The sequence below is a fragment of the Lethenteron reissneri genome, chromosome 25 (assembly GCF_015708825.2).
Source record: "Lethenteron reissneri isolate LAM-NWPU_2019-01 chromosome 25, ASM1570882v1, whole genome shotgun sequence".
Taxonomy (NCBI): Eukaryota; Metazoa; Chordata; class Hyperoartia; order Petromyzontiformes; family Petromyzontidae; genus Lethenteron; species Lethenteron reissneri.
Genome location: NC_083803.1, coordinates 524,874 through 547,089, shown reverse-complemented (window position 1 = coordinate 547,089; position 22,216 = coordinate 524,874). Strand labels below are relative to the sequence as shown.

The 22,216-nt window shown below is 42.9% G+C and overlaps 2 protein-coding genes across 9 annotated transcripts in view; one reads left to right on the top strand and one right to left on the bottom strand.

The window, feature by feature from the left end:
- Window positions 1-4,854, bottom strand: part of LOC133346961 (spastin-like) — a 31,405-nt gene extending 26,551 nt beyond the window's left edge. For 6 of the 8 annotated variants that reach the window (XR_009755673.1, XR_009755671.1, XR_009755674.1 and 3 more), the window contains exon 1: window positions 513-1,367. Coding sequence is in view for 2 of the 8 variants with exons in the window: in XM_061558807.1 (XP_061414791.1) it covers window positions 513-993 (481 nt within the window). In the remaining 6 variants the exon portion in view is untranslated. Of the gene's footprint in view, window positions 1-512; window positions 1,369-4,755 lie in introns of those variants that run through there. The other 2 variants (XM_061558807.1, XM_061558808.1) reach the window with 2 other exon arrangements.
- A 117-nt stretch (window positions 4,855-4,971) lies between these two features.
- On the top strand, window positions 4,972-20,751 carry PLBD2 (phospholipase B domain containing 2). Its single transcript, XM_061558806.1, has 12 exons — window positions 4,972-5,352; window positions 7,958-8,051; window positions 9,225-9,383; window positions 10,427-10,527; window positions 11,643-11,893; window positions 12,382-12,476; window positions 12,962-13,122; window positions 15,105-15,200; window positions 15,613-15,684; window positions 16,278-16,430; window positions 17,059-17,221; window positions 17,933-20,751. Exons 1-12 carry the CDS (start codon window positions 5,156-5,158, stop codon window positions 18,113-18,115), a joined length of 1,725 nt encoding a protein of 574 aa, XP_061414790.1. The 5' UTR covers window positions 4,972-5,155; the 3' UTR covers window positions 18,116-20,751.
- The last annotated feature ends 1,465 nt before the right edge of the window (window positions 20,752-22,216 follow it).

The following is a 22,216-nucleotide window of genomic DNA, read 5'->3' as shown; positions in this document are numbered from 1 at the left end:
GAACATTTCAACTGATCCCCAAAATCACAGATTGAACCTTGCTATCACCGAACCGCAGAAATTAGACACCTCACTTATCCACAATGCCTCACAGCCACACAATGTCCACCACCTGACTCGGTCCATTTTCACAATACCCAACACCTTACACGAATTCGAAACTCAATGTACAGCACCATCACACAAACCGCCAGACACGTACACCAATACCTAACGCTGTGCTTCAACCCGCCAAATCTCGATGTGCAATTTTTTGGACCCCTGTACTCGTTCCCGGCAATATTGCTACTATATTTTTATTAAATTTTTGTTGCTGTTGTGCTCACGCACCACGGATCCCCCTTGTAAAATCACCGGACAACTGGCTGGGACCATGTCTGTTACAAATCAAATAAACTCAAACTTGGTTTAACCACAAGCTTGTTCTCTTCGCACCCATGCCGAGAGATATCAAACCATGCCCAGCCCTGCTGCCGCTCGGCCACACGACTTCATGACCCACTGCGACCCACCTTTGTCTTCCTCGTCAATCTTGAGCGCAGCCGAGATGCACTCGAACGCGTTTTTGTGGTGGGCATGCAGGCGCTGGGTGGCGTCTTCGGGCCCCTGCCCCTGCTGGCGCTGCTCCCTCTGCCCATCATGGGCCTGCCCTTCCTCTGCCTGCCCCTGCTCCGCCTGCCCTTCGGGTTGCGGCTCGGCACGCCGTGCGTGCAGGTCGCTCAGGCGCTCGCACACGTAGGCGATGAGCAGCCACAGATGGAAGGCGAGGAACCTGAGCACTCCGAACACAGCGAGCAGCGGGTACGAGAAGTTGTGGAGGTTGCGCTTGTGCAGGGACACCCTGTCGGGCTTGGAGCCGCTCCCGACGCTTCCACCTCCTCCTCCACCACTGCTGCCCGTGCTCCCCCCGGTGGCCCCGGTGGCCCCGGTTCGGCTCGGCCGGTGCGGCCCCTTCCTCTTTTTGTTTCCCTTGCCGGCGGCCGAGGGATGCATTCACTCGGCGGGGTGGGCAGGCTCGGGCATAACACTTCCACTGCGCCGGGAAGGCAGTGGACAAAGAAAAGCCCAGCACAATACAATGGGCGAGCGTGTAATGAGCAGCAGTGGGCAGCAGCAGAAGGCTGCGGACAGTAAGCGGCTGCAGTGTCTGGGGGCAGCGGACCTGGCTCAGCACCGCGGACAGCAGCTCCACAGGGCAGGCGGGCGAGTCCATTCGCTTCCGGGGGTTGGGGGGGGAGTCTTAGTGGTCGCTGCTATAGCTCATGGAACAAAATACTGTAATCTCCCGAAGAAAACCCGTGATGAGAAATACACACCCCCGTCACATGTATTGGCATGACCCGAGCCAATAATGGGGTTTTATTGTTGTTGTTTATGATGACGCAATTATATTTGATGATATCACATTATTGATTTTAATGTTTGAATTGTGCACGCGTTCCAAAAGTAAAGAGCCGTATCTTAAACATAAATCAGTAATACAATAATATAAAATGTCGAATATCACTCCGCATAACCAATACAGTGTATGCATTTAGAATTACAGGAAATAAATTATTAATAACACTGTTTGCACGTGTGAACAAACGTTAAAATACATGTAATTAAAGGCGTATTATTGATTTACATTTGCTCGTATAATGTATCGCCTGTACATGAGCCCACGAAGACTGTTTGCGCACCCTCTTGCGGCTGGGCCAACGTTGGTCCAACCACATGCCAACGTTCACCCAAAGTGTTTATGTTTACTCGACAATACAAGAGTGTAAATTCCGACTTCAAATTGTGAGGGCCATGTGTAATAAGGCATGACCAAGAGATGTATCCTGAAAATCATTCGGTTGAAATAATTAAAGCTAATGTAGCGCCTTTCATAAAATCTCGAGCCAATTCTCATAAATGGGGGTGGGGGGGGGGGGCTGAGTTAAAATAGCAAATGCCTTCTGAAAGAGAAATGTGTTTAGGCAGGACGTAAAGATCCCGACCGAACCGAATTCTCTGACAGCCTTCGGCAGAGAATTCCACAATCTGCAGGTGCCACAGAAGTGGAGGCCAGATCGCCCATGGACTTGAGGATCAATCTGAGGATACAGAGGAGATCCAAGTCCACCGACATCAGAGTTATTGCTGGAACGTAGGGACGCATGCAGCAACTCCCAAATATGTGGAGGTGCTCTAGACCAATTTCTCGACCACATCAATTCCATACACCCAGCCATCAGATTCACCATGGAAGTCGAAAATGATGGCAAGCTACCCTTTTTGGATGTCCTAATCAAAAGGAGACCTGATGGTTCAATGAGCCACTCTGTCTACAGGAAAGCCACCCACACGGATGCTTATCTAAAACCGGATTCCCACCACCATCCATCCCAGAAGAATTCCCTCATCAAGACTCTATATCATAGAGCCCAATGCATCTCCGACCATGAACACATTTCCAGTGAACTCAAACACGTACGCCAAGCTCTTAAGGCTAATGGTTACTCCGACTACACAATCCGCAAAGCCATCACTCAAACCATCAAGAAGGATCCTGTTGATGAGCCTTTCAAGACCATCACCTTACCCTACATTGCTGGGGTCACAAAAAAGATCTCCAAAATCCTGATTAAACACAAGATCCAGGTCCGATTCAACACAGTACATAAAATTCGTGATCTGGTACCGTCTGTAAAAGATGTGGTTCCAGACATACAGTACCCTGGTGTCTACAAACTAAGTTGCCTCTGTGGTAGCAGTTACATTGGGGAAACCAAACGACATGTCTCGGACCGCATCCGTGAACATAAAGCTGACCTGAAACACGGTAGGACAAACACCTCAGCCGTGGCAGATCACTGTTACAACTCAGTGGGCTCACATGACATTGACTTCTCCAAGACAGAGGTTCTCTGCAAGCCATCTGGCTATCATGAGAGATTCGTTCATGAGGCGATCCACATATACAAACAGAGAGACAATTTTAACCGAGAAGATGGATTCTGGCTTAGCAATCACTGGAAGGACGTAATAAACCATTTTGATACACATTAGGGTGGGTAGAATAATACATAGTGTTATATTAAAATGTATAAGGTATAGGGTGGTTTATAGCAATACAGTATGTAATTTAATGTTGGGTTTGCCTATGGCAGTATATAGTACGGTATAGACGCGTGTGATGTAAGAGAATAAAGTTTAGATGGAAGCATATTATATAATTTTTTACAACGTAGAAATTTTTTTATGTATTACTTACTGTTATTGTAGAGTATAGTAAATATACTGATGATGCTATGTAGTTTATACTTTAGTTTGTTATGCAGTTTATACTTTAGTTTTTTACGTGGTTGTTTAGTAACTGCAGCTACATACTATTAACATTCCTTTCCTTTGTTAATGCTACCCCCTCCCCCCCCCCCTTTGATGCTGCTAATCCTGCATAATGCACGGGCATAGTATTGATTTGGAACCCCCCCCGCCCACCTCCTACGCATTTTCCATATGCTGAATTCCTCTTGATATGCAAATTATTTTGTTTAGGCGCTCTTCTTCCCACCTCCCCCCCTCTAATCCAGCTTAAATATACGCTCCAAGCTTGGTGGTGCTTCATTCTTCGCCTGAGGACGGCTGCTTGCGTTGTGGCCGAAACGTCGTGAGAATTGTTTTATTATGTTTTATTTTTATTATTTTATTACTTCCCTTCTACGTGACTTTACCGAAAGAACCAAGAAGAGGTTCGAGATCATTCAGGGCCTCGAATGTGAGGACCTTGAATTCAATCCTGAATTTGAGCGGAAACCAGTGAAGGTGAAGTAATAGCGGGTTTTTTAGTTAGATCGTGTAAGTATAAATGTGTCGTTAATGTAGTTATATAAATTACAGTGGATATCTATATTATTGGCTGGGTTATTCACAGTTCATTAACATGTACGTTATGTATGTACATCCTTCCGTTTGCATCACAGTGAAGTGATGCAGGAATGTTCGGTTACGCATAAACGTACACATAAACAACTCGCTCACAGCACTTGGCCCATCAGTCTTTTGAATGCTATGGAGGATATTTGTATTTTGTGTGTAACCGTGTGAGGGGTGAGCGGTGGCGCTGTGGTCAGGGCAATCAAAGACAAAAGAGGCAAACATCAAGAGAGAGGTCGCGTAGAGACAGGGAAACAGAGAGACAAAGAAACGGAGTAATTTTTTTAGAGATATGGAGACGTAAACACATAGACTGGGAGATTATAGACAGAGCAATGGAGACAGACTCTGAGAGATACTGTGCGTTAACTGGGTACAACCACATGCGTTCGGGGCTAATCCGACTGCGACGTGGGTCACCGCGATGCCTTCAATCGAAGCCGGTAGTATTACATCTTGACTCCGTCACGTCGAAGCGGGGGGCCCCCCATAGCGCGGGTCCGGGGCGGTCGCCCTGATTCGCCCGACCCTGGGGACGGCTCTGCTGCTGAGTCATGATGAGGAGGAAACCGGTCGATACAGTTCTCTCTCTATCACTGCCGCACGTCAGCCGGTCGCTCACGTCGGCCTGAAACGAACCCGATGGTAACCTGATACAAAAAAGTATATTACAGTTCTTCAGGAACTGTTGATGTTTTTTTGCATCGTGCACAGAGGGTGAATATGCATGCTGCATGACAAGCCACTCCGTTGAGCCATCATTTGTGACCAGGTCGCTTCTAAAAAAAGAGGCTATTAAGTTCAGTGCGCTGTACCTGGTAAAATACAAAATAAACAAATTGATTTGCTTACCTTCACTACACTTTGCCCTCCTATCGTGTTTTTGTTAGTCTCGTTTGTTGCTCCAGCCGTCTGACTCCGTGCCTCTACTGGACATCTGTGAAATTAAAAAGAGCTTCACAGCTCATCGGATTCCTGCTCCTCCTGCTCCTCCTCGTGCTGCTGCTGCGGTCGAGATCGCGAACAGTCACGAGGGGCGTGACGCGTCTCGGTCACGTGACGCGTCTCGGTCACGTGACCGCAGCGAGGCTCGGCGAGAGGAAGCGAGAGTGGCGGTGTTTGTGTTGGTGGTGTAAAGGAGGTCTCATAGTGCTGCTGTTGTTGTTGTTGTTGGGGATCCCTCTCCTCGCTCGCCTCCCGTCTCCTCGCCGACAGCCACGGGAGACAACAGCGAGGGGACACGCGGAGAGTCATGGGGCACGCGGCGCGGATGATGGAGTTTGTGGTGGCGCTGCTGCTGCTCGTGGCGGTGGATGTGAGCGGGGCCGCGGCGGCCCCCGAGCTCGCCTCGGCTGTGTGGGACTCCCAGCGCGGCCTCGCCGTGGTGCGAGGCATCGATCCGGGGGCCCTGGCCTGGGCCAACTTCACTGACAGAATCTCCAGCACGGGGTGCGTGTGGCATCATCACCATCAACAACATTGACACTGACATAATTTAGTCCATTACCGTCAGAGTCATCACCACGCATGTCATTTTTGTAGCCGTCATCAACAATACCATCAACATCACTCATCATTGATACCGTCATCACAGCCATCGGCACACACATCACGATTGCAACTACATATACTCACAAACATTACCATCATTGTTACAAGTTTGACCAATACAGCCGTTATCATCAAGGTCGTCATTATCATACAAGACACATGGATTTATATTACGTCTAAAATATACCGTATCTTAATACGCTGTGCAAAACACTGAGAGATGGGCACCATTAGGAAAGGAAACCGTCAGAGACAATGAGGAAGCTCAGCCATCAACCATCACGTGGTCACCAACACCATCATAAGCACGAGGCATCATGACAGCTACTTGCAGTCCCTCCAGAAAAACGCGGAGTTTTTTGGTGATTGTTGCGGGCAAAAATCGTTGATTATGCGGCACGTTTTCTTAAAAAATGCGATGGAATATGCGGGATATTTATGCAATTTTATGCGATTAAATTGCGGGAACTTGCAAAAATTGCGGGAACTTGCAAAAACTGCGGTTTGATGAAAAAGAGAAAAAAAAGTGATTCCCCCAACACCCTATTCACTAGGCTACTACTTTAATGTAAAGAGTCATTTCTTATTACTTCCTATGATAAGCAAGCATACTACATCACAGAAAGTGCTGGGAATATTTAAGTTCTCATCTTGTTTTATTTCAGACCTTAACAAACAGATGGCTCAAACTTATAAAACATTGAGTCGAACTAGTTCTGTAGCTTTACAAAATGAATATGCTACAACTTCTGTAAAAATGAATAAATAAAATATTAAAAAATAAAATGTGTGCTTCCTGTTTTACAGAGGTAGCTATACAAAACAGACATCTTCTGTTAAAATAAGTGTTTTCAGTGCACAGTAACGTAAGCAATACAGTAACAGTACAGTCTTACAGTAATGTAAATTTACATACTACTAACAAAAAAGTGCAATCTTACAACTGTAAAGTTGCATAAACTCCTGAATAAAACTAACTACGTAGCCTCTAACACTGGCCAATCATTCACCATCCTCATCCTCCATCCCCTCTCCCTCAGTGTCCATCTCCTCCCCCTCCACCATCTCCTTTCTCTCAAATGCTCCACTGCGGACTCGTTGGTTATTATGGTAAAGGAAGACCAAGGCTTTGAGGTTTTGGTTGGTAGTTGATCTTCTTCGGTTAGACAACACTAGTTTGTAGATGCTGTTGCTGCGTTCAGCATCAGCTGAGTTTGAGACAGCATCTTTGTACCGCTTGGCCAAGGAACTCAGCACAGGAAGTCTCTCCTGTAGGCCATCCCAAAACACATCCAAATATATGTGACTTTTTGCAACGAAAATGCGGGGATTATGAAATCATGCAAGCCCGCATATTTTGCGCGCGGAAATCTGCAATTTATGCGGCGAAAGTGCGGCGTATTTGAAAAAACGCGCCCCCCGCATAAATATGCGGACTTTGTCTGATTTTGCATGGAATCATGCGATCGCATAATCGCGTTTTTCTGGAGGGACTGTACTTGACTCTCATCAGCATAGCCATCATAAGCCATTATCATTATCATCGTCGTCACTATTGTCATCATCACTGAAATGTCGTGTGATATTGTAAATAAGTGGATGTTTCTCATCCAGATTTGAAGCTTTCGTGACTGCAATGATTCATATTCTTAGGTTTTTTCGGTAAAGTCACTTAGGTAAAAACATTAAAAAGTAAAATAAAATAAAAATCACGACGTTTCGGAGGCAACACAAGCTTCCGTCTTCAGGTGGTACCGTCACAGCCACGACAGCTGTATCAAGTAAATGAGAGATTGCAGGCGCTACCACTCCGTTTATATAATGGTTCGGAGAAGGTGGTGGGGCAAGGGCCGCATACTTTTTATTAATATGGTAAGGTGAGGCTTAAGACTAAGAATAGACTGCATAACAAAGGCTGAGCCTTTGTTATGGAGAGGTGCGGTTTGTGACTCAATCTGTAACAGGGAGACCACCACTAAACATGGTAAAACTGTGATGGTTGTCTGTCAAATAAGATTGGCAAATAAGTGTAGTTAAATCTTTTTTGCATGGTTAATCACATCTTTCCAATGATTACTCAGTTTGTAACCGTCATCACGGTTGAAATTATGTCTGTGTTTGTATATTTGTATGGCTTCGTGTACAAATATGTTTCTCAGCTCTCAACTCCAAAGTGCAGAGTCGAGCCAACTCATCATACCTGAAAAGTCGATACAATATCACTTTGTGGGTAGTCAAGTGGTGGGCTTATGAAGAGTCTGCCGCCTTCCAAGAGAATGTGGAATTGTCACCACTGGCTGAGGGCCACGAAGATTCGCACCGCTTATCATTTGTCTGAGTGGACACGCTGCAAATATTTGAATAATTCCAAGGCAATAGACCAAACGGGCAGGATTTGAGAAGTAAGAATTGCTGACAGCGATGTCTTCAGCTGTAAACATTTACAGGACAGACTGCAGTCTAAGCGAGATCACGCGGCTCTTCTCTGATCTTTGTTTTGCAGCTGGTCTCACCTGACTCTTGCCACAAATGAGAAGTATGACGACGCCTTACAAGCCTACGCTGCCGGTGTGCTGGAGGCCAACGTGACGAGCAAGGTCCAGCACGTACACAATATACAAAGACCCTCTTATCATACTACAGACTGTGCAAGTTCTGTTCTTATCAGGAACTAACTTTAGGCTGAACCATCGTAGGGGAGGCGCACAACTGGCTCAGATATCACTTGTGACTAATGTTAGCCATATCCGGGAATCTAACTTAGTGAAGTGCTTGAACCACTACACCACCGCTCCCCACACGTACACACATGGGTGCACAAACAGACCAAAGACCGATGCTCATGGATTCACAATCGCCTTATCTGCCTGCATGCAATATTCATATCATAGTATTTGCCCCCTTTTTATATGTGTGCACCAAATAGCAAATTTACTTTCAAACTGGGAATACAGCTGAGTAGCCTGGGGTTTTAAGGAGGAATTGGAAAAGCCCATTGACTCGTGAAGCAAACTACCAGCCTTCCTGATCGTCTCTCTGCCCTCACATCTCAGTGCTGTGATTGTCTCCACCTCTCTCCATGTGGTTTGGTGCTCATAGCAGGCTTTCTGTGGTTTATGTGGTTTATAACATTACATGTCATATTCTGCAGTAGGAATTGCATATTTATGATACAAATGGTTTACTTCAATGTAGATTCTTTGACCTGTTTTGGTTCGAACATTCCATCAACTGGATCAATTTAAAGATCGCACTCACTATCTTAAAGCTCCTCCATGGACTCGTCTTGCTACTTTCCTCTTATCTCACTCTACTCCTCACCATGCACCTTTGCTGAAGCAACCGTGGCTTTCTGTAGAAGCCCTCACTCAACTTTCACTCAGTGAAAGGTCACTCATTCTTATTTGCTGACCCAAATAACTCCCTTCCCAAAACCATCAGTGCTGTCAACTCCCCGCCCCTGGTCCAAGTCCAGGCTTAAGGCCATTTTTCCTCTGCCTATAACTGACTGCTCCTCTATATACAGTAATGTGCTCCCTATTTCTGTACACGGTCTTGAGATGTAGTCACATTTTTTATGCTATATAAATCCAAATTGTATTCTGTTTATACGGATTCCACTGTATTATGTTTATAATTATGATGCAGGTCATAGACTTCAATTCCGCTTTCGAAACAAATTACTCCATGACATTTGGCAGCTTTTGACATGTACTCGTTAAATATATAACTTGCGTGCGTGTGCATGGTCGGTTGAATGGATGCTGCAGTACATTAAGCTGCAATGGCAGAACACGATGGAAGGATATTGTGCCAAGGGCCCGCAGGAGTCGGCCTACTGTGGCAGGCTGGAGGGCTTCCTCAAGGACAACCTCGACTGGATGAATGCACAGATCGAAGCAGAGCCAGAGAATCCACTTTGGCACCAGGTGATGTTTGTGAAATGTAGTGATGTTAAATACACTGCAGTTATCATGGCTGTACTATGAGTGGGACTCTTATGAGGTACAATAGAAAATGGTTTATGTTTTCACGCATCAAATTTAAATAATGTTCAATAGAAGGCATGCTTCTGTAAAAATGACACGTGTACTTATTCATCTGCAACGCAGACCTGGGGACTTGATGAGATAGCTTACCATACTTCACCATGCTGCTCAGTGTGAGTTGCTGCAGTGTGTCCAGGACCAGTTCATATGTCTCGAGCCATCGGGTTCATAGTACAGTGCACTAGCCAATGCATCACCACTTAATCCTCTTTTATTCATCACTTTTTTTGTGACTTTAATTGCATTGATAATTTGCTACTAATTAAAATTGTTTTTACAATATGAGCAAATATATTTTGTTGGTAAAAAATTTATTTTATATTTATATTTTAAAACATTACCCTAAATTGGATCGTCCGTTTACATTTGTTTAGTGTGATTTACAGTTGAAACCACTACACATGTGTGTAGTGTGATTAATAGTTGACACACCACTACACGTGTGAACAATGAACGCATACAAGCCAGGCAGTTGGATAATGTTAGAGATGTAACAAAACTATTCACCAGTTAATCAGTCAGATTAAATAACATTTGTTACCGATTTTGACACGTATTCAGGAGACTCAACATATTTAATCTATTCATGAACTTATGATACTGGGGAATATGAACCGATAGTTTAGAAATGATTTTCCGGTGATGTCATCAATGTGCCACCTTGTTGCCTGACAAGTTGAGAGCTCACATACACGGTGACATATTGCTTAATTCACCAACCGTGCCTTACAGCCACTGGATTACAGGCATCTGCCATCATATTCCCAGCTTGAAATAAGGGTTTAGTTCGCACATTTGTTTACAGGAGTAATTCTTCATGCAGTCACTTACCAGGTTGTACATTCAGCTTCTATCAATCACCCTAGTGTTACTCATATACACCTTGGTACTGCCCTGTCCCTTGTCATTACTTATGTTCCCAGGTGCGGCTGGCCTTACTGCAGTTCAAGGGCATCGAGGATGGCATGAGTGGGAATATCACCCTCCCCACCGGGAGGATAGACATCTCTCCCTTTGGATTCTAGTATGTAAACTCATCCGGCGATATAGCCATTCCTGAATTCATCTCTTTCTTGGACTACACTCAACCAAAGCCTTTCCAGGGTAGATGGCCGCATTGCGTAGAAACATGCATAGCTAATTCGAGAATACTACAGATGCTTTGCTCCTACATCTTGGAAAAAATATATTCTTCCTCTGGTCCTGCTGCAGGAGTCTTCATGCACTGGAAATAAAGGCTGCTTGAACAAGCAAAATAAATCACCTACCCTGACTTAGTTTGGCCAGCTTACTGAATGAAGCTCTTTAGGATAGTAAGGTCGATGACAGGCACTTTCACCTTCTTTGAGCTATAGCATAGAGGTGGGATCAGTCATCTAGACTGGATAAACAAACTGGCCTGGCTATCTTAGGTTTACCAAACATTGAATTTGTGGCCATCAACCCACAAGAGGTACTGGGACTCAATACTGATGCATACGTTTTTTTTTTAATTCACCTACATATCGACCACACAATCACACTGTCTTCAATAGAGATTGTGACCTTTCTCCCACTCACGTGTTCTTACAAAATATTGTCAAAGTGATATTAATAAGTTAATTCAGACAATGCGAGTTGGTTACTAACCTAAGACAATTATATGTTTCATCTTCTTGGTTCTGAGGACGGCTGCTTGCGTTGTGGCCGAAACGTCGTGAGAATTATTTTATTATGTTTTATTTTTATAATTTTATTATTTTCCTTCTACGTGACTTTACCGAAAGAACCAAGAAGATGAATCCCTGCAGTCACGAAAGCTTTAAATCGAAAATCAAAATTATATGTTTATTAAACTATAAGCATTTACATATGTTTTACAATCACTGCTGCACACATTTGAAAATGGAATGAGGCATTAAGAGATATGAGAATCAGAATCTTTATTTAGACTACTGGAAGAATCCAGTGAGCTATGAAGCTCTTTTTCACGGATGTTGAGTAGTAGTCCATTATACTGACGCAGTTATTTTGGTTTTAAATCAAAATGTGTTTTTACTGAATTATGGTATTCAGGTGAACATGGTAAGCATGTGAATATGGTATTGACGGGAATATATTGAAACATTTAAACTATTGTATTTGTTTTTGTCCATACAGCTTGGGCCAAATTGCCACCGATTTGGGAGATTTGGAGCAAGTTCTCAACAAGACTGCCGCGACGCAGAATCCTGCCTCTGGAATGGAATATGAGCGTCGTGGTCCGGTGGGGAAGGGCCACTGCTCCGCCCTGATCAGGCTACTGCCAGACGGACAGGACTTGCTGACGTCACATGTGACTTGGGGGGCCTACCAGAGCATGCTGAGGATCGTTAAGAATTACCAACTTGCGTTTCACACTACACCCAAGGGTACGCATGCGTGGACACGCACATGTATAGTTGCAAACGTATCTCGGTAAACTTTGTTTAGAGAGCATAATTGAAAGTAAGACGTGCCATGATTTTATGCCACGTCTTGTGTGTGTACTTAATGAAATATTGGGGTGACTCTCATCTTTATTGATGGGCATGAGCCAGTAGTGAACATTCCCCATTCCCATAATACGGGCCAGAATGTATATAGTTTCTTCACAGTTGATTACCACAAAAGATTTTAACTCGCCATCTTCCAATTTTGTTGCATGTTCTAACAACAGCTGTGGTCATACAAATGTGAGTTCACTCTACATTGAGAGATTTTGTACCAGTCACTTTTTTTTGCAGAACTCATAGTGGTCTGTATTACATTTTCCGTCTAACAAATAAACATTGATTTATTTAAAAAATTGGAATCTTGCATCCCTGTCGTGTTAAGCAAGTTTTCAGCTGATTCGGGCCTCTCTCTGATACCGTTTCAGGTCAGCAGGTGATCCCTGGCCACGAGCAAGCCTTCAGCTCCTACCCTGGTGTCACCTTCTCCATCGATGATTTTTACATCCTAAGCAGTGGACTGGTGTGTGCCTCTAGACATTCACATGTACAGATATATGCCAGTAAATATTTGACATGGCGACCTTTCCAGTGTATGCTGGGTATCTGAAAGAACTACTGAAAAGTCTGACATATATGGAGAGGTGCATAGCAACATGTACAAGCGTGCATGCATATTAGAATGTAGGGTTTATCCGGTTTTTCCCTCCACATTATAAATATGCGTTTAGAGTATTTGGCTGCTATAAATTACCACGTGATAAGCCACTTCGTTGAGTTATAATTTGTGGCGAGGTTGCTTCTAAAAAATAACTATATAGCTCAGTGGGCCCTACCTGGTAAAATAAAAAAAATAGTTCAATCAGTATGCACATGCATTCGCAGCATATTAAAGATAGCTTTTTAAACGTTTTGCTTGGATTTTTGCTGTAAGTATCCACTCATTGTTATCTATTAAAGGTCTGCGGGTAATTCACAGTATAGTTCCACACGTGTTCACGTGCGCAGGTTGTGCTGGAGACTACTATTGAAAACAACAACCCTGAGCTGTGGCACCTAGTCCAGCCAAAGGGGCAACTTTTGGAGTGGTTGCGTAACGTGGTGGCCAACCGACTGGCGACGTCTGGCCAACATTGGGCAGAAACATTCAGACAGCACAATAGCGGCACGTAAGTGAATGCACTGAAGCATGTCTACATGTGTGTATTTAGTAGAGGCAGGGTTGTGCACATTAGTGCACTGCATTAGGCTTCAGAAGTGGCTTGGTGATTTAAGAGTTGGAGCACTGAGCCGGTACTGCTGAAATCGAGTGTTGAAATCCGTGCAGCCACTTGCAATTACACCTGGAATGGAATATTTTCCTAGAATGTTACGGTAGCAATTCTAAAGGAGCATTCTGATAATTGGGAACATTCTGAAACATAATTCTTAAGATGAAAGTTGTCTGTCTGGTGTATGGGCCCATATTTGTTAGCAGTCCTGAGCCATTGGAAATTCCATAGTCCCATGGAGGTGATCAGTCTCTTCATAGGACAACTGCTTTTGACTTCCCATGAAGTAGTACTTAATTGATCAACCCCAGAGAGATGATAGGTTGAGTCATCCTCCTACTGAGATTTTAACTCTTAAACATCGTTTTGAAACAAGTGTGTTGCAGCAACACCTGGATGAATTCCGATGTATTTATGTATTAAATGTAGCATAAACATATAAATAATGGCTCTATTTTAAACGTTATCTTTTTGAAAGTTGGATAAGAGACTCATATAATGATTTCATTATGGCATTCATTGTCTATATACGTCGCAACGTATAAACTGCTGTGAGCATATACCGTGTAAAAAGGTCTTCAGATGTATTTCATACTTATCACAAAAATGCTGAGCTCCATTGAAACACAATACGTGTAATAAAATGTTTATATGCCCGTTTAATTACAGAATTCAATTGAAAACTATTGTAAATCATCCAATTAATGTGGCGTGTTTTATAATGTTGGTACAGTAATTTGAACACAGTAAAGCGTGTAATGAGGTTCCTTGTGGCATGCTATTAAATCACTAAAATACAAGCCGCCCTCCGTTATCTCAATTTGATTTACCAAACGCTATCAAAAATGTAATATGTTTTATAGACACGACTGTATGTTATGGGGACCTCATTTGCCAGTAAAAATATGATAATTGGTTCTTTACCCTTCTATCTGGCAACAAAACTGACACCTTTTTGCAAGGAGTCATGTTTGCATAGACCGCAATACCTGCAGTCATAATACAAACAAAAGAACATAACTCTGATAATGTGCACTGTCCTTGAAGTTGATTGGTCCACACCCGAGACAGCTTTCCTTCGAGCCTAGTCTCATATGGGTTGGACCAGATGACGCCAAAAGGCGCACTTTTGGCGTCATCTGGTGCGCCTTTTGGCGTCATCTGGTCCAACCCATATGAGACTAGGCTCGAAGGAAAGCTGTCTCGGGTGTGGACCAATCAACTTCAAGGACAGTGCACATTATCAGAGTTATGTTCTTTTGTTTGTATTATGACTGCAGGTATTGCGGTCTATGCAAACATGACTCCTTGCAAAAAGGTGTCAGTTTTGTTGCCAGATAGAAGGGTAAAGAACCAATTATCACGACTGTATGTTTCAATCTGTAAATGAGCACTTGGAAAAACTGTAATGTTAATTCACGGTGTTTCCAAGCGCACACAGGGAGTGGGTTATCATTTATATACGAGCCTGGCGTGTACTTGATTCTGGTAAGAACCACGTACCAGTCGCACGACCGTGAATGGCTGTGAATAATTATAGTCAAACAAGCAATGGGGCTGCATTCACCACCACTGGCAGGCCAGAACAGGTGGCGGTGAGTGACGTTCCACAGTGGTACTCCTTTAGATGGCCCCAAAGACTTGGGCTTCATTGATTCCCAGTCGGAGTTAAATTTGTAACATTCCACATGTACGTCTTGCGGACAGAGCTAACGATTCAGATATAAATGCTTGTGTCAAATATTCAGCCAGGCCTTAGCAAAGACTGAAAATCGACTGTTCTAGTCTCATGTCAGGCTGTTGGAACAAAAGTGTTTGAGTCTATTAATCCATTTTGCACAACTACAGAGCATTGATTATGATATATTATTGTTTTTCAGGTACAACAATGAGTGGATGGTTGTTGACTACAAGCGTTTTGCTACTGGATCATCAAAATCGAGAAGTGGAATCTTGACCGTACTTGAACAGATGCCGTCAGTAACCTTTTATTTATGTTTACTCAAACCAGTGCTACGCTTGTCTTATGGGGACTTGCCCCTGCCATGAGAAGTAGAATTTCCACAGTGACTCGGGCCACCAAGAAATATTTTAACCACCTCTTTGCTCTTTTGCTTTGAGAGATGTTTTTTTTCAATTGACAAATACATAAGGGGATTAAATAATAGCACGCCGTTTATCCTCACTTTGAACCCAGCTCAGAGCCATAGCCCTTTCTCTCGAATGGAAATGCACTGGAGAATATTCCATGCCATCTCGACTTTGCTTTAATAGCACCCAGGCAATATTCCTGTCAAGGCAAGATGGATGAACATATTATAAGTCATTGTGCTGAATACCAAAGCCTCGCACATAATCCTGTATGGTCTGCATGTGTGTGCTCCACAGGGGCCTGGTGGTGTCATCAGACCTGACGGATGTCCTTTACAAAGAACAATACTGGGCTAGCTACAACATCCCGTGAGCACACGCATGCCATAACCCGCCCTCTTTCTGGCCGGATATAGAGTACAGAGCTACTGCTTAAATGCTTCATTATGCATGGATTTTCTTAATACCTTACGTAATTTTAAGATCTACGAAACTTTCGTTGTCATGATAATTTTTGCTAGTATATGCCTTTAATCTGGAGTTTTGGTGGTGGGGTTGATGGATCATGTAGAGTTTGGTGTGTGTGTGAGACAACAACCTGCAGGGATTTGAGGTGATCTGAAGATGGCAGGACAGCAATTACATTAGAAGGCAATATTGAATGTATGCGATTGCACCTCATATAACAATGTAAAAATATAATGAGGGGGCTGCATATTGAGAGGTACCAAAAGAGGAGTTTCTTTCTAAGTGTTGTGATGCATGCATGTAATACAGTGCTTTAGAGGCAGAATCGTTAATTTTATAGTATTAAGCACCGCTCTGTGTATTAATTTTTCCATAATGTACCTTAACATACGTCATCGCTAGTTTTAAGCTTTTGATGGATAATCTTTAAAAACAATTCTCTAGGTACTGGGTAACTACACTGAGAAGCTAATTGATTTCAATTACATTTGCAGCTACTTCCAGAAGATCTGGAATGTGTCTGATCAGCAGGCCTTGGTGGACAAGTTCGGAGACTGGTTTGACCATGACCGCTGCCCACGTGCTCAGATTTTCCGCCGAGATGTCCACACAGTCACCGACCTTCCCTCCATGGTGCACCTCATGAGGTGGGGGTTTCGAAGACGACGCGGGCGTACTCGTATTTAGTGACTCAGCTCCTGCTCGACGTAGAGCGCCGAGTCATCATCACCAAAATCATCCTGGGTGTAAATCTCGGAAGTCACCAACATTGTCAAGTGTAGAATTTGATGGTCTTAGCCTTGTGTTGCCGTCAGCAGTGACTACATAACAAAATACATGAATGAATATACATGTTCCACTGAATTTCACCTACCTTAGAGATTTTCAAAATGTTTTGACCCAAGATCATCTTTCAAGCAGCTGACTACATCACAAAGTGGGGATAGGTAGGGATAAAATAAATAGAATGATCTACAAGTCGGACTTTACCTCGGCATCCGTTGTCGAGTAAGCAAGGTCTATTCAAGTGACTCAACAAGAGATATGGGAAAACGGATTGGAGATGTAGAAAGGAAAAAAACTAAGAAATAACTATCCTAAGTAGGTGTTGTAAATTACTTTGGCCGGTGATGTTGGCCAAGACGGAGGATACAAACTATGGATTACATTCAGCATTGTAGCAAAACCAAGGAAGCTGTGATTTACAGGAGCAAGGTGTCATCTGAATCTGTTTTTGTTCGTGTGTGCGTGTGTATTTATGCATGTTGTTTGCAGGTACAACAACTTCATGAATGACCCACTGTCGGCGTGCAAGGGCTGTGTGCCGGGACAGAACGCAGAGTTTGCCATAGCAGCGCGCTGTGACCTGAACCCAGCCAATGGAACCTATCCCTGTGACATGTTGCAACAGCGCAGCCATGGGGCCACTGACATGAAGGTCAGTGGAATACCGCTCTTTTCCAGATAATGTATTCATTCATTCAGTCGGTGGGATAGAGCACTGAATGTCATTAGTATGTCCTTAACTTATTGTAATTAACTTAACTACCGCATATACAATACGAGATATACAGAATACATTTAATTAAGTTTCTGATCTAAAATTAGCAGAATCTCAAAATATATCAAAACATATAAAAGTATGTAAAATATTCCTTGAGTTACTGTTGTAAAATTGTCGGAAATTTTAGTTTGGAAAATTAATAGCATTCACCGTTTTTAAACCGCACACGTTTATTAATTAGAAACTGTAATCTTCAGTTTAACACGGAGGCTTTCGCGACCAATATTCATAATAAAGCTTTTTGGGTTAGATCGCACAAGTATAAATGTTGTGTCGTAACCTTCCACCACCTGACACTTTAGTAAGGGATTTGTCACGTAAACAAAATGCCAATTAGTTACTACTTCAGCCCACCGGTGTGTTAAAGAGTAAATCCACATCATTTCCAATTTGAGTACGACGTTTCGCTAGTAATTACATCCAGCATCATCGGGCAAAACGATCTAACCCAAAAACCTTTATTTTGAACTGTAATCTTGCATAGTTTGCTGCACAATAGCTCTACATATAGTCTTGTTTTTCATTCGACATGCTTGTAATGTGTTGAGCAAGCAATGTGCTAACATGCAATACTTCTGTTTGCAGATCACGAGCAAGGCGATGGTGCCACGGCTGGAAATGGTGGCCCAGAGTGGTCCCACATGGGACCAGCAGCCTCCCTTCCAGTGGAGCAAGTCTCCCTTCCCCAGCCTCTCCCATGTTGGGCAGCCAGACCTGTGGTCCTTCTTACCTGAGCACATCAGCTGGCGCAAACACTCAGGCCAATAAGAGCATTGTTGCCAGATTAGAGTAAATTCTTACTCTGCAGATTAAAACTAGTTTGTTTATTTTCAATTTGGATTTACGGAATTCACAATGTTTGGATTTTAGGATTTTGATTCTGGTTTTTGGGCCAGTGCAAGCAGGTGTGGTCTTAAGGTATACACATCTTTAGGGACCAGGCTGGTAGTATCATGGTCAGAGCAAAAACAGCCAGGGATCTTATATTCTTTTCTAATCCATGTCTGTAATGATCGTAAGTGTCTTTGTTAGTAAAAGTTGAGTCATCTGTAAACCCATAAACATGAAGCGAAAGTAAACGAAAACAGTACCAGCAGTGTAACTACGTTGCTGCACGAGTGACGTTTCTTCTGGAGTATAAAAAGCAGCAGTAACAACAGGGCCAGTGTAGACCACCAGGTGGCAGGCACAGATCACAACTGACCCTTGTAACTCAGCCAACCATATCAAACTTGAATTCCCTCCCATTTTCTATTTATTTCTCACACTTATTATACCAAAAATATAATGACGCATTCATAGTCTTCATCTTCATTTTGAGGTGTAAGTCATTGCAGTCTTTTTATACTTTATATCAGTGTTCTTCACTAATTTTCAGAGGGGGGCCACATATTTGAAACCATTGGGGTATGACAGAACGATGATGATGGGGGGTGTTTTCACATGTTGTGTATTGTCGGGAGGTGCACGTCAGGGGCCGCTAGTCGCCCGCGGGCCTTGCAATGAAGAAGAACACTGCTTTAGATAAAGTCATTGTGAGGAATCACTGCCCAAACCAGACACATGCAAGGCAATCATTTATATACTTTACTGCCTTTGGAGCAGAGATTAACTGTAGCTTACATTTTTTTTGTTACAAGACAGCAGTAAAGTGGTGGTAAATTACATTCAGCTTTTGCTTCAACACCTCAACAAAACGATAACTGAAATTCATTTGTTCTATTTCAATCATTTTCAATGATCTGGCAAAGCTGACATTGCTAAGAATCAAACATTCACTGCTACAATTTAGCAAGTTTCTCCAACCCTTCCTTATTTCCAGATTGAACATGAGATTGAATGTACACAGCTAATGCAATAAGAATGGTACAGCTTGCCTGCCTTTAGAGTCATGATTTGAACGCTAATCTTAAGTCGCTGTTTTACATGAGCCACACCAAATTGAAACATTTACAAGGAATCATGTCTGCATTAACCACAATACTTGTGGTCAGAATGCAAACAAAAAACACTGATAATATATGCATTGTCTTTGAAACTGATTGGTCCACACCAGAAACAGCTTTCTTTGGAGCCTAGTCTCAAAAGGTGTTAGACCAGAGGGACGCCAAAAAAGACGCCAAAAACCGTCCTCTGGTCTAACACCTTTTGAGACTCGGCACCAAAGAAAGCTGTCTCTGGTGTGGACCAATCGGTTTCAAAGACAAAGCATATTATCAGAGTACTGTATGTTTTTTGTTTGCATTATTATGACCACAAGTATTGTGGTTAATGCAGACATGATTCCTTGTAAAAGGTTTCAGTTTGGTGTTTTAACATAGTAACACCTGTTTTGTTGCCAGAAAAAAGGGGAAAACCTATTCTCATAGTTTGGTACTGGAAAAGGAGGTCCCATGACGTAACCTCCTTGTGCCTCATTAATACTGCTCCAAATTGAGAATAAAATTTTAAAGCTTACATTTCACGTTGAAAAGTGTTTTTAAATTGGTACATTTACAGATTTTTGTTGCAAGGTTACAACCTTGACGATTCGTTTAAGCTTAGCCAATTTAATAACTATTGACAGTGCATCTTGTATTTTTTGTAGAAGGCTAATATTATTTACATAATGCTGTTAAATTAGATGAAACAAATTATGCCAATGGATAAGTGCCTGATCTATCTTGTGGAATTTTGGTTTTCACCAGGTGTACATTTTATGAACATATGCCTATGCAGTGTAAAAGTATGTTGTAGTTTGCAGCCCTTGGCCAGTCCACTAATGGATAAAGGCCTCTGCCTGCTGTGAGGGTTTGATCATACTTTACCATGCTCGTAATTATGGGTTTAATGGGGGGGAGGGCCTAGGACCAGTTCAGATATCACTTGCCACTTATGGTAGCCATTTCCAGAATTAAAACTTGGTTATTGGGTTAATAATCCACTGTGAACTACTGTGCCACTGCTCCCACCCGAAGTATTCAAATGTACCTCAATATAAAGGAGAACTCCGTTTCTCTTTATAGCCAACATATAGTCCACCACATTGTTAGATGTCTTACAGGTAAAAGTCTTCACAGTTTCACCCTTGATTTAAGTTGCTAAATGTGTGGCTGCGTTATACATCCATATAGTGGATGTAATTCAAGCCCATAAATAACTGTCTGATGCCATATAAGTACTAAAATTGTTCGTGAACAAAATAAAAGATGATACCAAAGGTACAAATACTTAATTAAATGGTCATTTAAAATGGACATGAACCACTTTAACAAGGCAATGGTCATATATTTGATACAGTACGTTGACTTTTTGCACTTGCAGTTTTGTTATTTTTACTTCAAATGAGAACGATAGTAAATTAAAAATAATAACATCTCATTGAATGCTTGTGTATGCCGATTAATAAAAGCTGATTGCCTGCAGTGAGTTTGTTTTGACGATTGCTGATGACGATTTCATGAAAAAAAAACTGGATAGGTGGTTAAGACGATACAAGGGACCTGAACGGTGTGTGAGTTAGAAATGCAGACGAGTTTTGAACAGCGCATGGCCATATGGGAATATATGTCCGAGCTAATGGCTTGTGATTGGTTGAGGCGTCCCTAAAAGTATCAATTTTATTCCAAATAAGTAATATTTAAAAAACACTTTTTTTTTACTTTAATGAAATGTACCGCACTAGTAATGGAAGAACTCCACGACTCCAGGAAGTGGCCCCGAGGCTCGCCACAACGTCAGGGGCCGTGATGATTTGCAGCCAACGTGAGTTGACCGTGGACAATTAGACCCAAGCCGAAACATAGCATAATATTGAATGTTTATAAATATATTTATAAAAAATGTTTATAGAATATAGTATTGTCATCAGTATGGCATAAGTATACCAAGTTTGCAGTCGATACCACATTGGGAAGTGGGTTACAATAGAGTTACAATATTTGAGGATACAACAACAACAGACTGAGTTAAATAAAAAGCGTGTAAATAAAAATACTGAGGCGAATGTAGCCACTTTAGCATCTTGTATGGGGTTGTTTTAAAAAATACACTGGCTAGTTTCGTAACGTGTGCTCTATCAAATAAATATGTTACAGCTCCGGTGGAGAGGCGATGTGAGCGAGCCCTGCAATAAAACCATGTCGATGAGATGATTTGAGATGGGAGACCATCCAGATGAAGTCGAAGACCAGTGGGGGACGGGTGTGTTCACACGACAGGAGAGAGACGAGTGATGGGACATCAATGTGTTCCGAGGTGACGAAAGGCAGGAGATGAGATGTAGTCAGAAGATATGGAAGAGCAAGGGGAGAGATGCGTTAGACAACGTATGTGAGACCATGTGGATATACTGTCCTGTGTACTGCCACTCGTATGATTGTTTGATTTTTGAAATAATCACGTTCATGAAACGTACAATTGTACTATTTTCTGAACTGTCCGGTTCAAGACAAATCTTTACCGTTCACGATTTGGCCAGATCGCAATGCACTAAACGCGGCTGAATCCCCGTGAGATGCGCCGGGTTGGAGCTGTGATCGATCGCCCGACTCACAGGACGCCTGAGAGGGAGAGGGGAGGAGACGTGGGTCGACTCGGCTCATCATCATCAACCCTGCGGGGGGCGATACAACACAGTACCGCTTGGAGGGAGGCGGGGGGGATTTTAAATGATACATACAGCACACACATACATATACTGCATTGCATAGCCACGTCTGTTACAGGTCCGCAAAGTTGGTGAGCGCCGCTCAGCCGCTGTGAGTGCGAGTCGGGAGACCGACGTTTCGGTGTCCGACCTGGCAGAGCGTCGTGGTTTAATGTTCACACGCTGCAAGGGGGTGCGTTGTCAGCAGACGGGGCTCGGCGACATCAATCATCGTGCTGCTG

What these genes read in the sequence shown, in the direction of transcription:
- PLBD2 (XM_061558806.1), top strand. Translation starts at nt 5,156, where the DNA reads ATGGGGCACGCGGCGCGGATGATGGAGTTTGTGGTGGCGCTGCTGCTG. An exon ending in GACAGAATCTCCAGCACGGG is followed by an intron (nt 5,353 to 7,957) that starts GTGCGTGTGGCA and finishes TTTGTTTTGCAG; the next exon opens with CTGGTCTCACCTGACTCTTG. An exon ending in ACCGTACTTGAACAGATGCC is followed by an intron (nt 15,201 to 15,612) that starts GTCAGTAACCTT and finishes TGTGCTCCACAG; the next exon opens with GGGCCTGGTGGTGTCATCAG.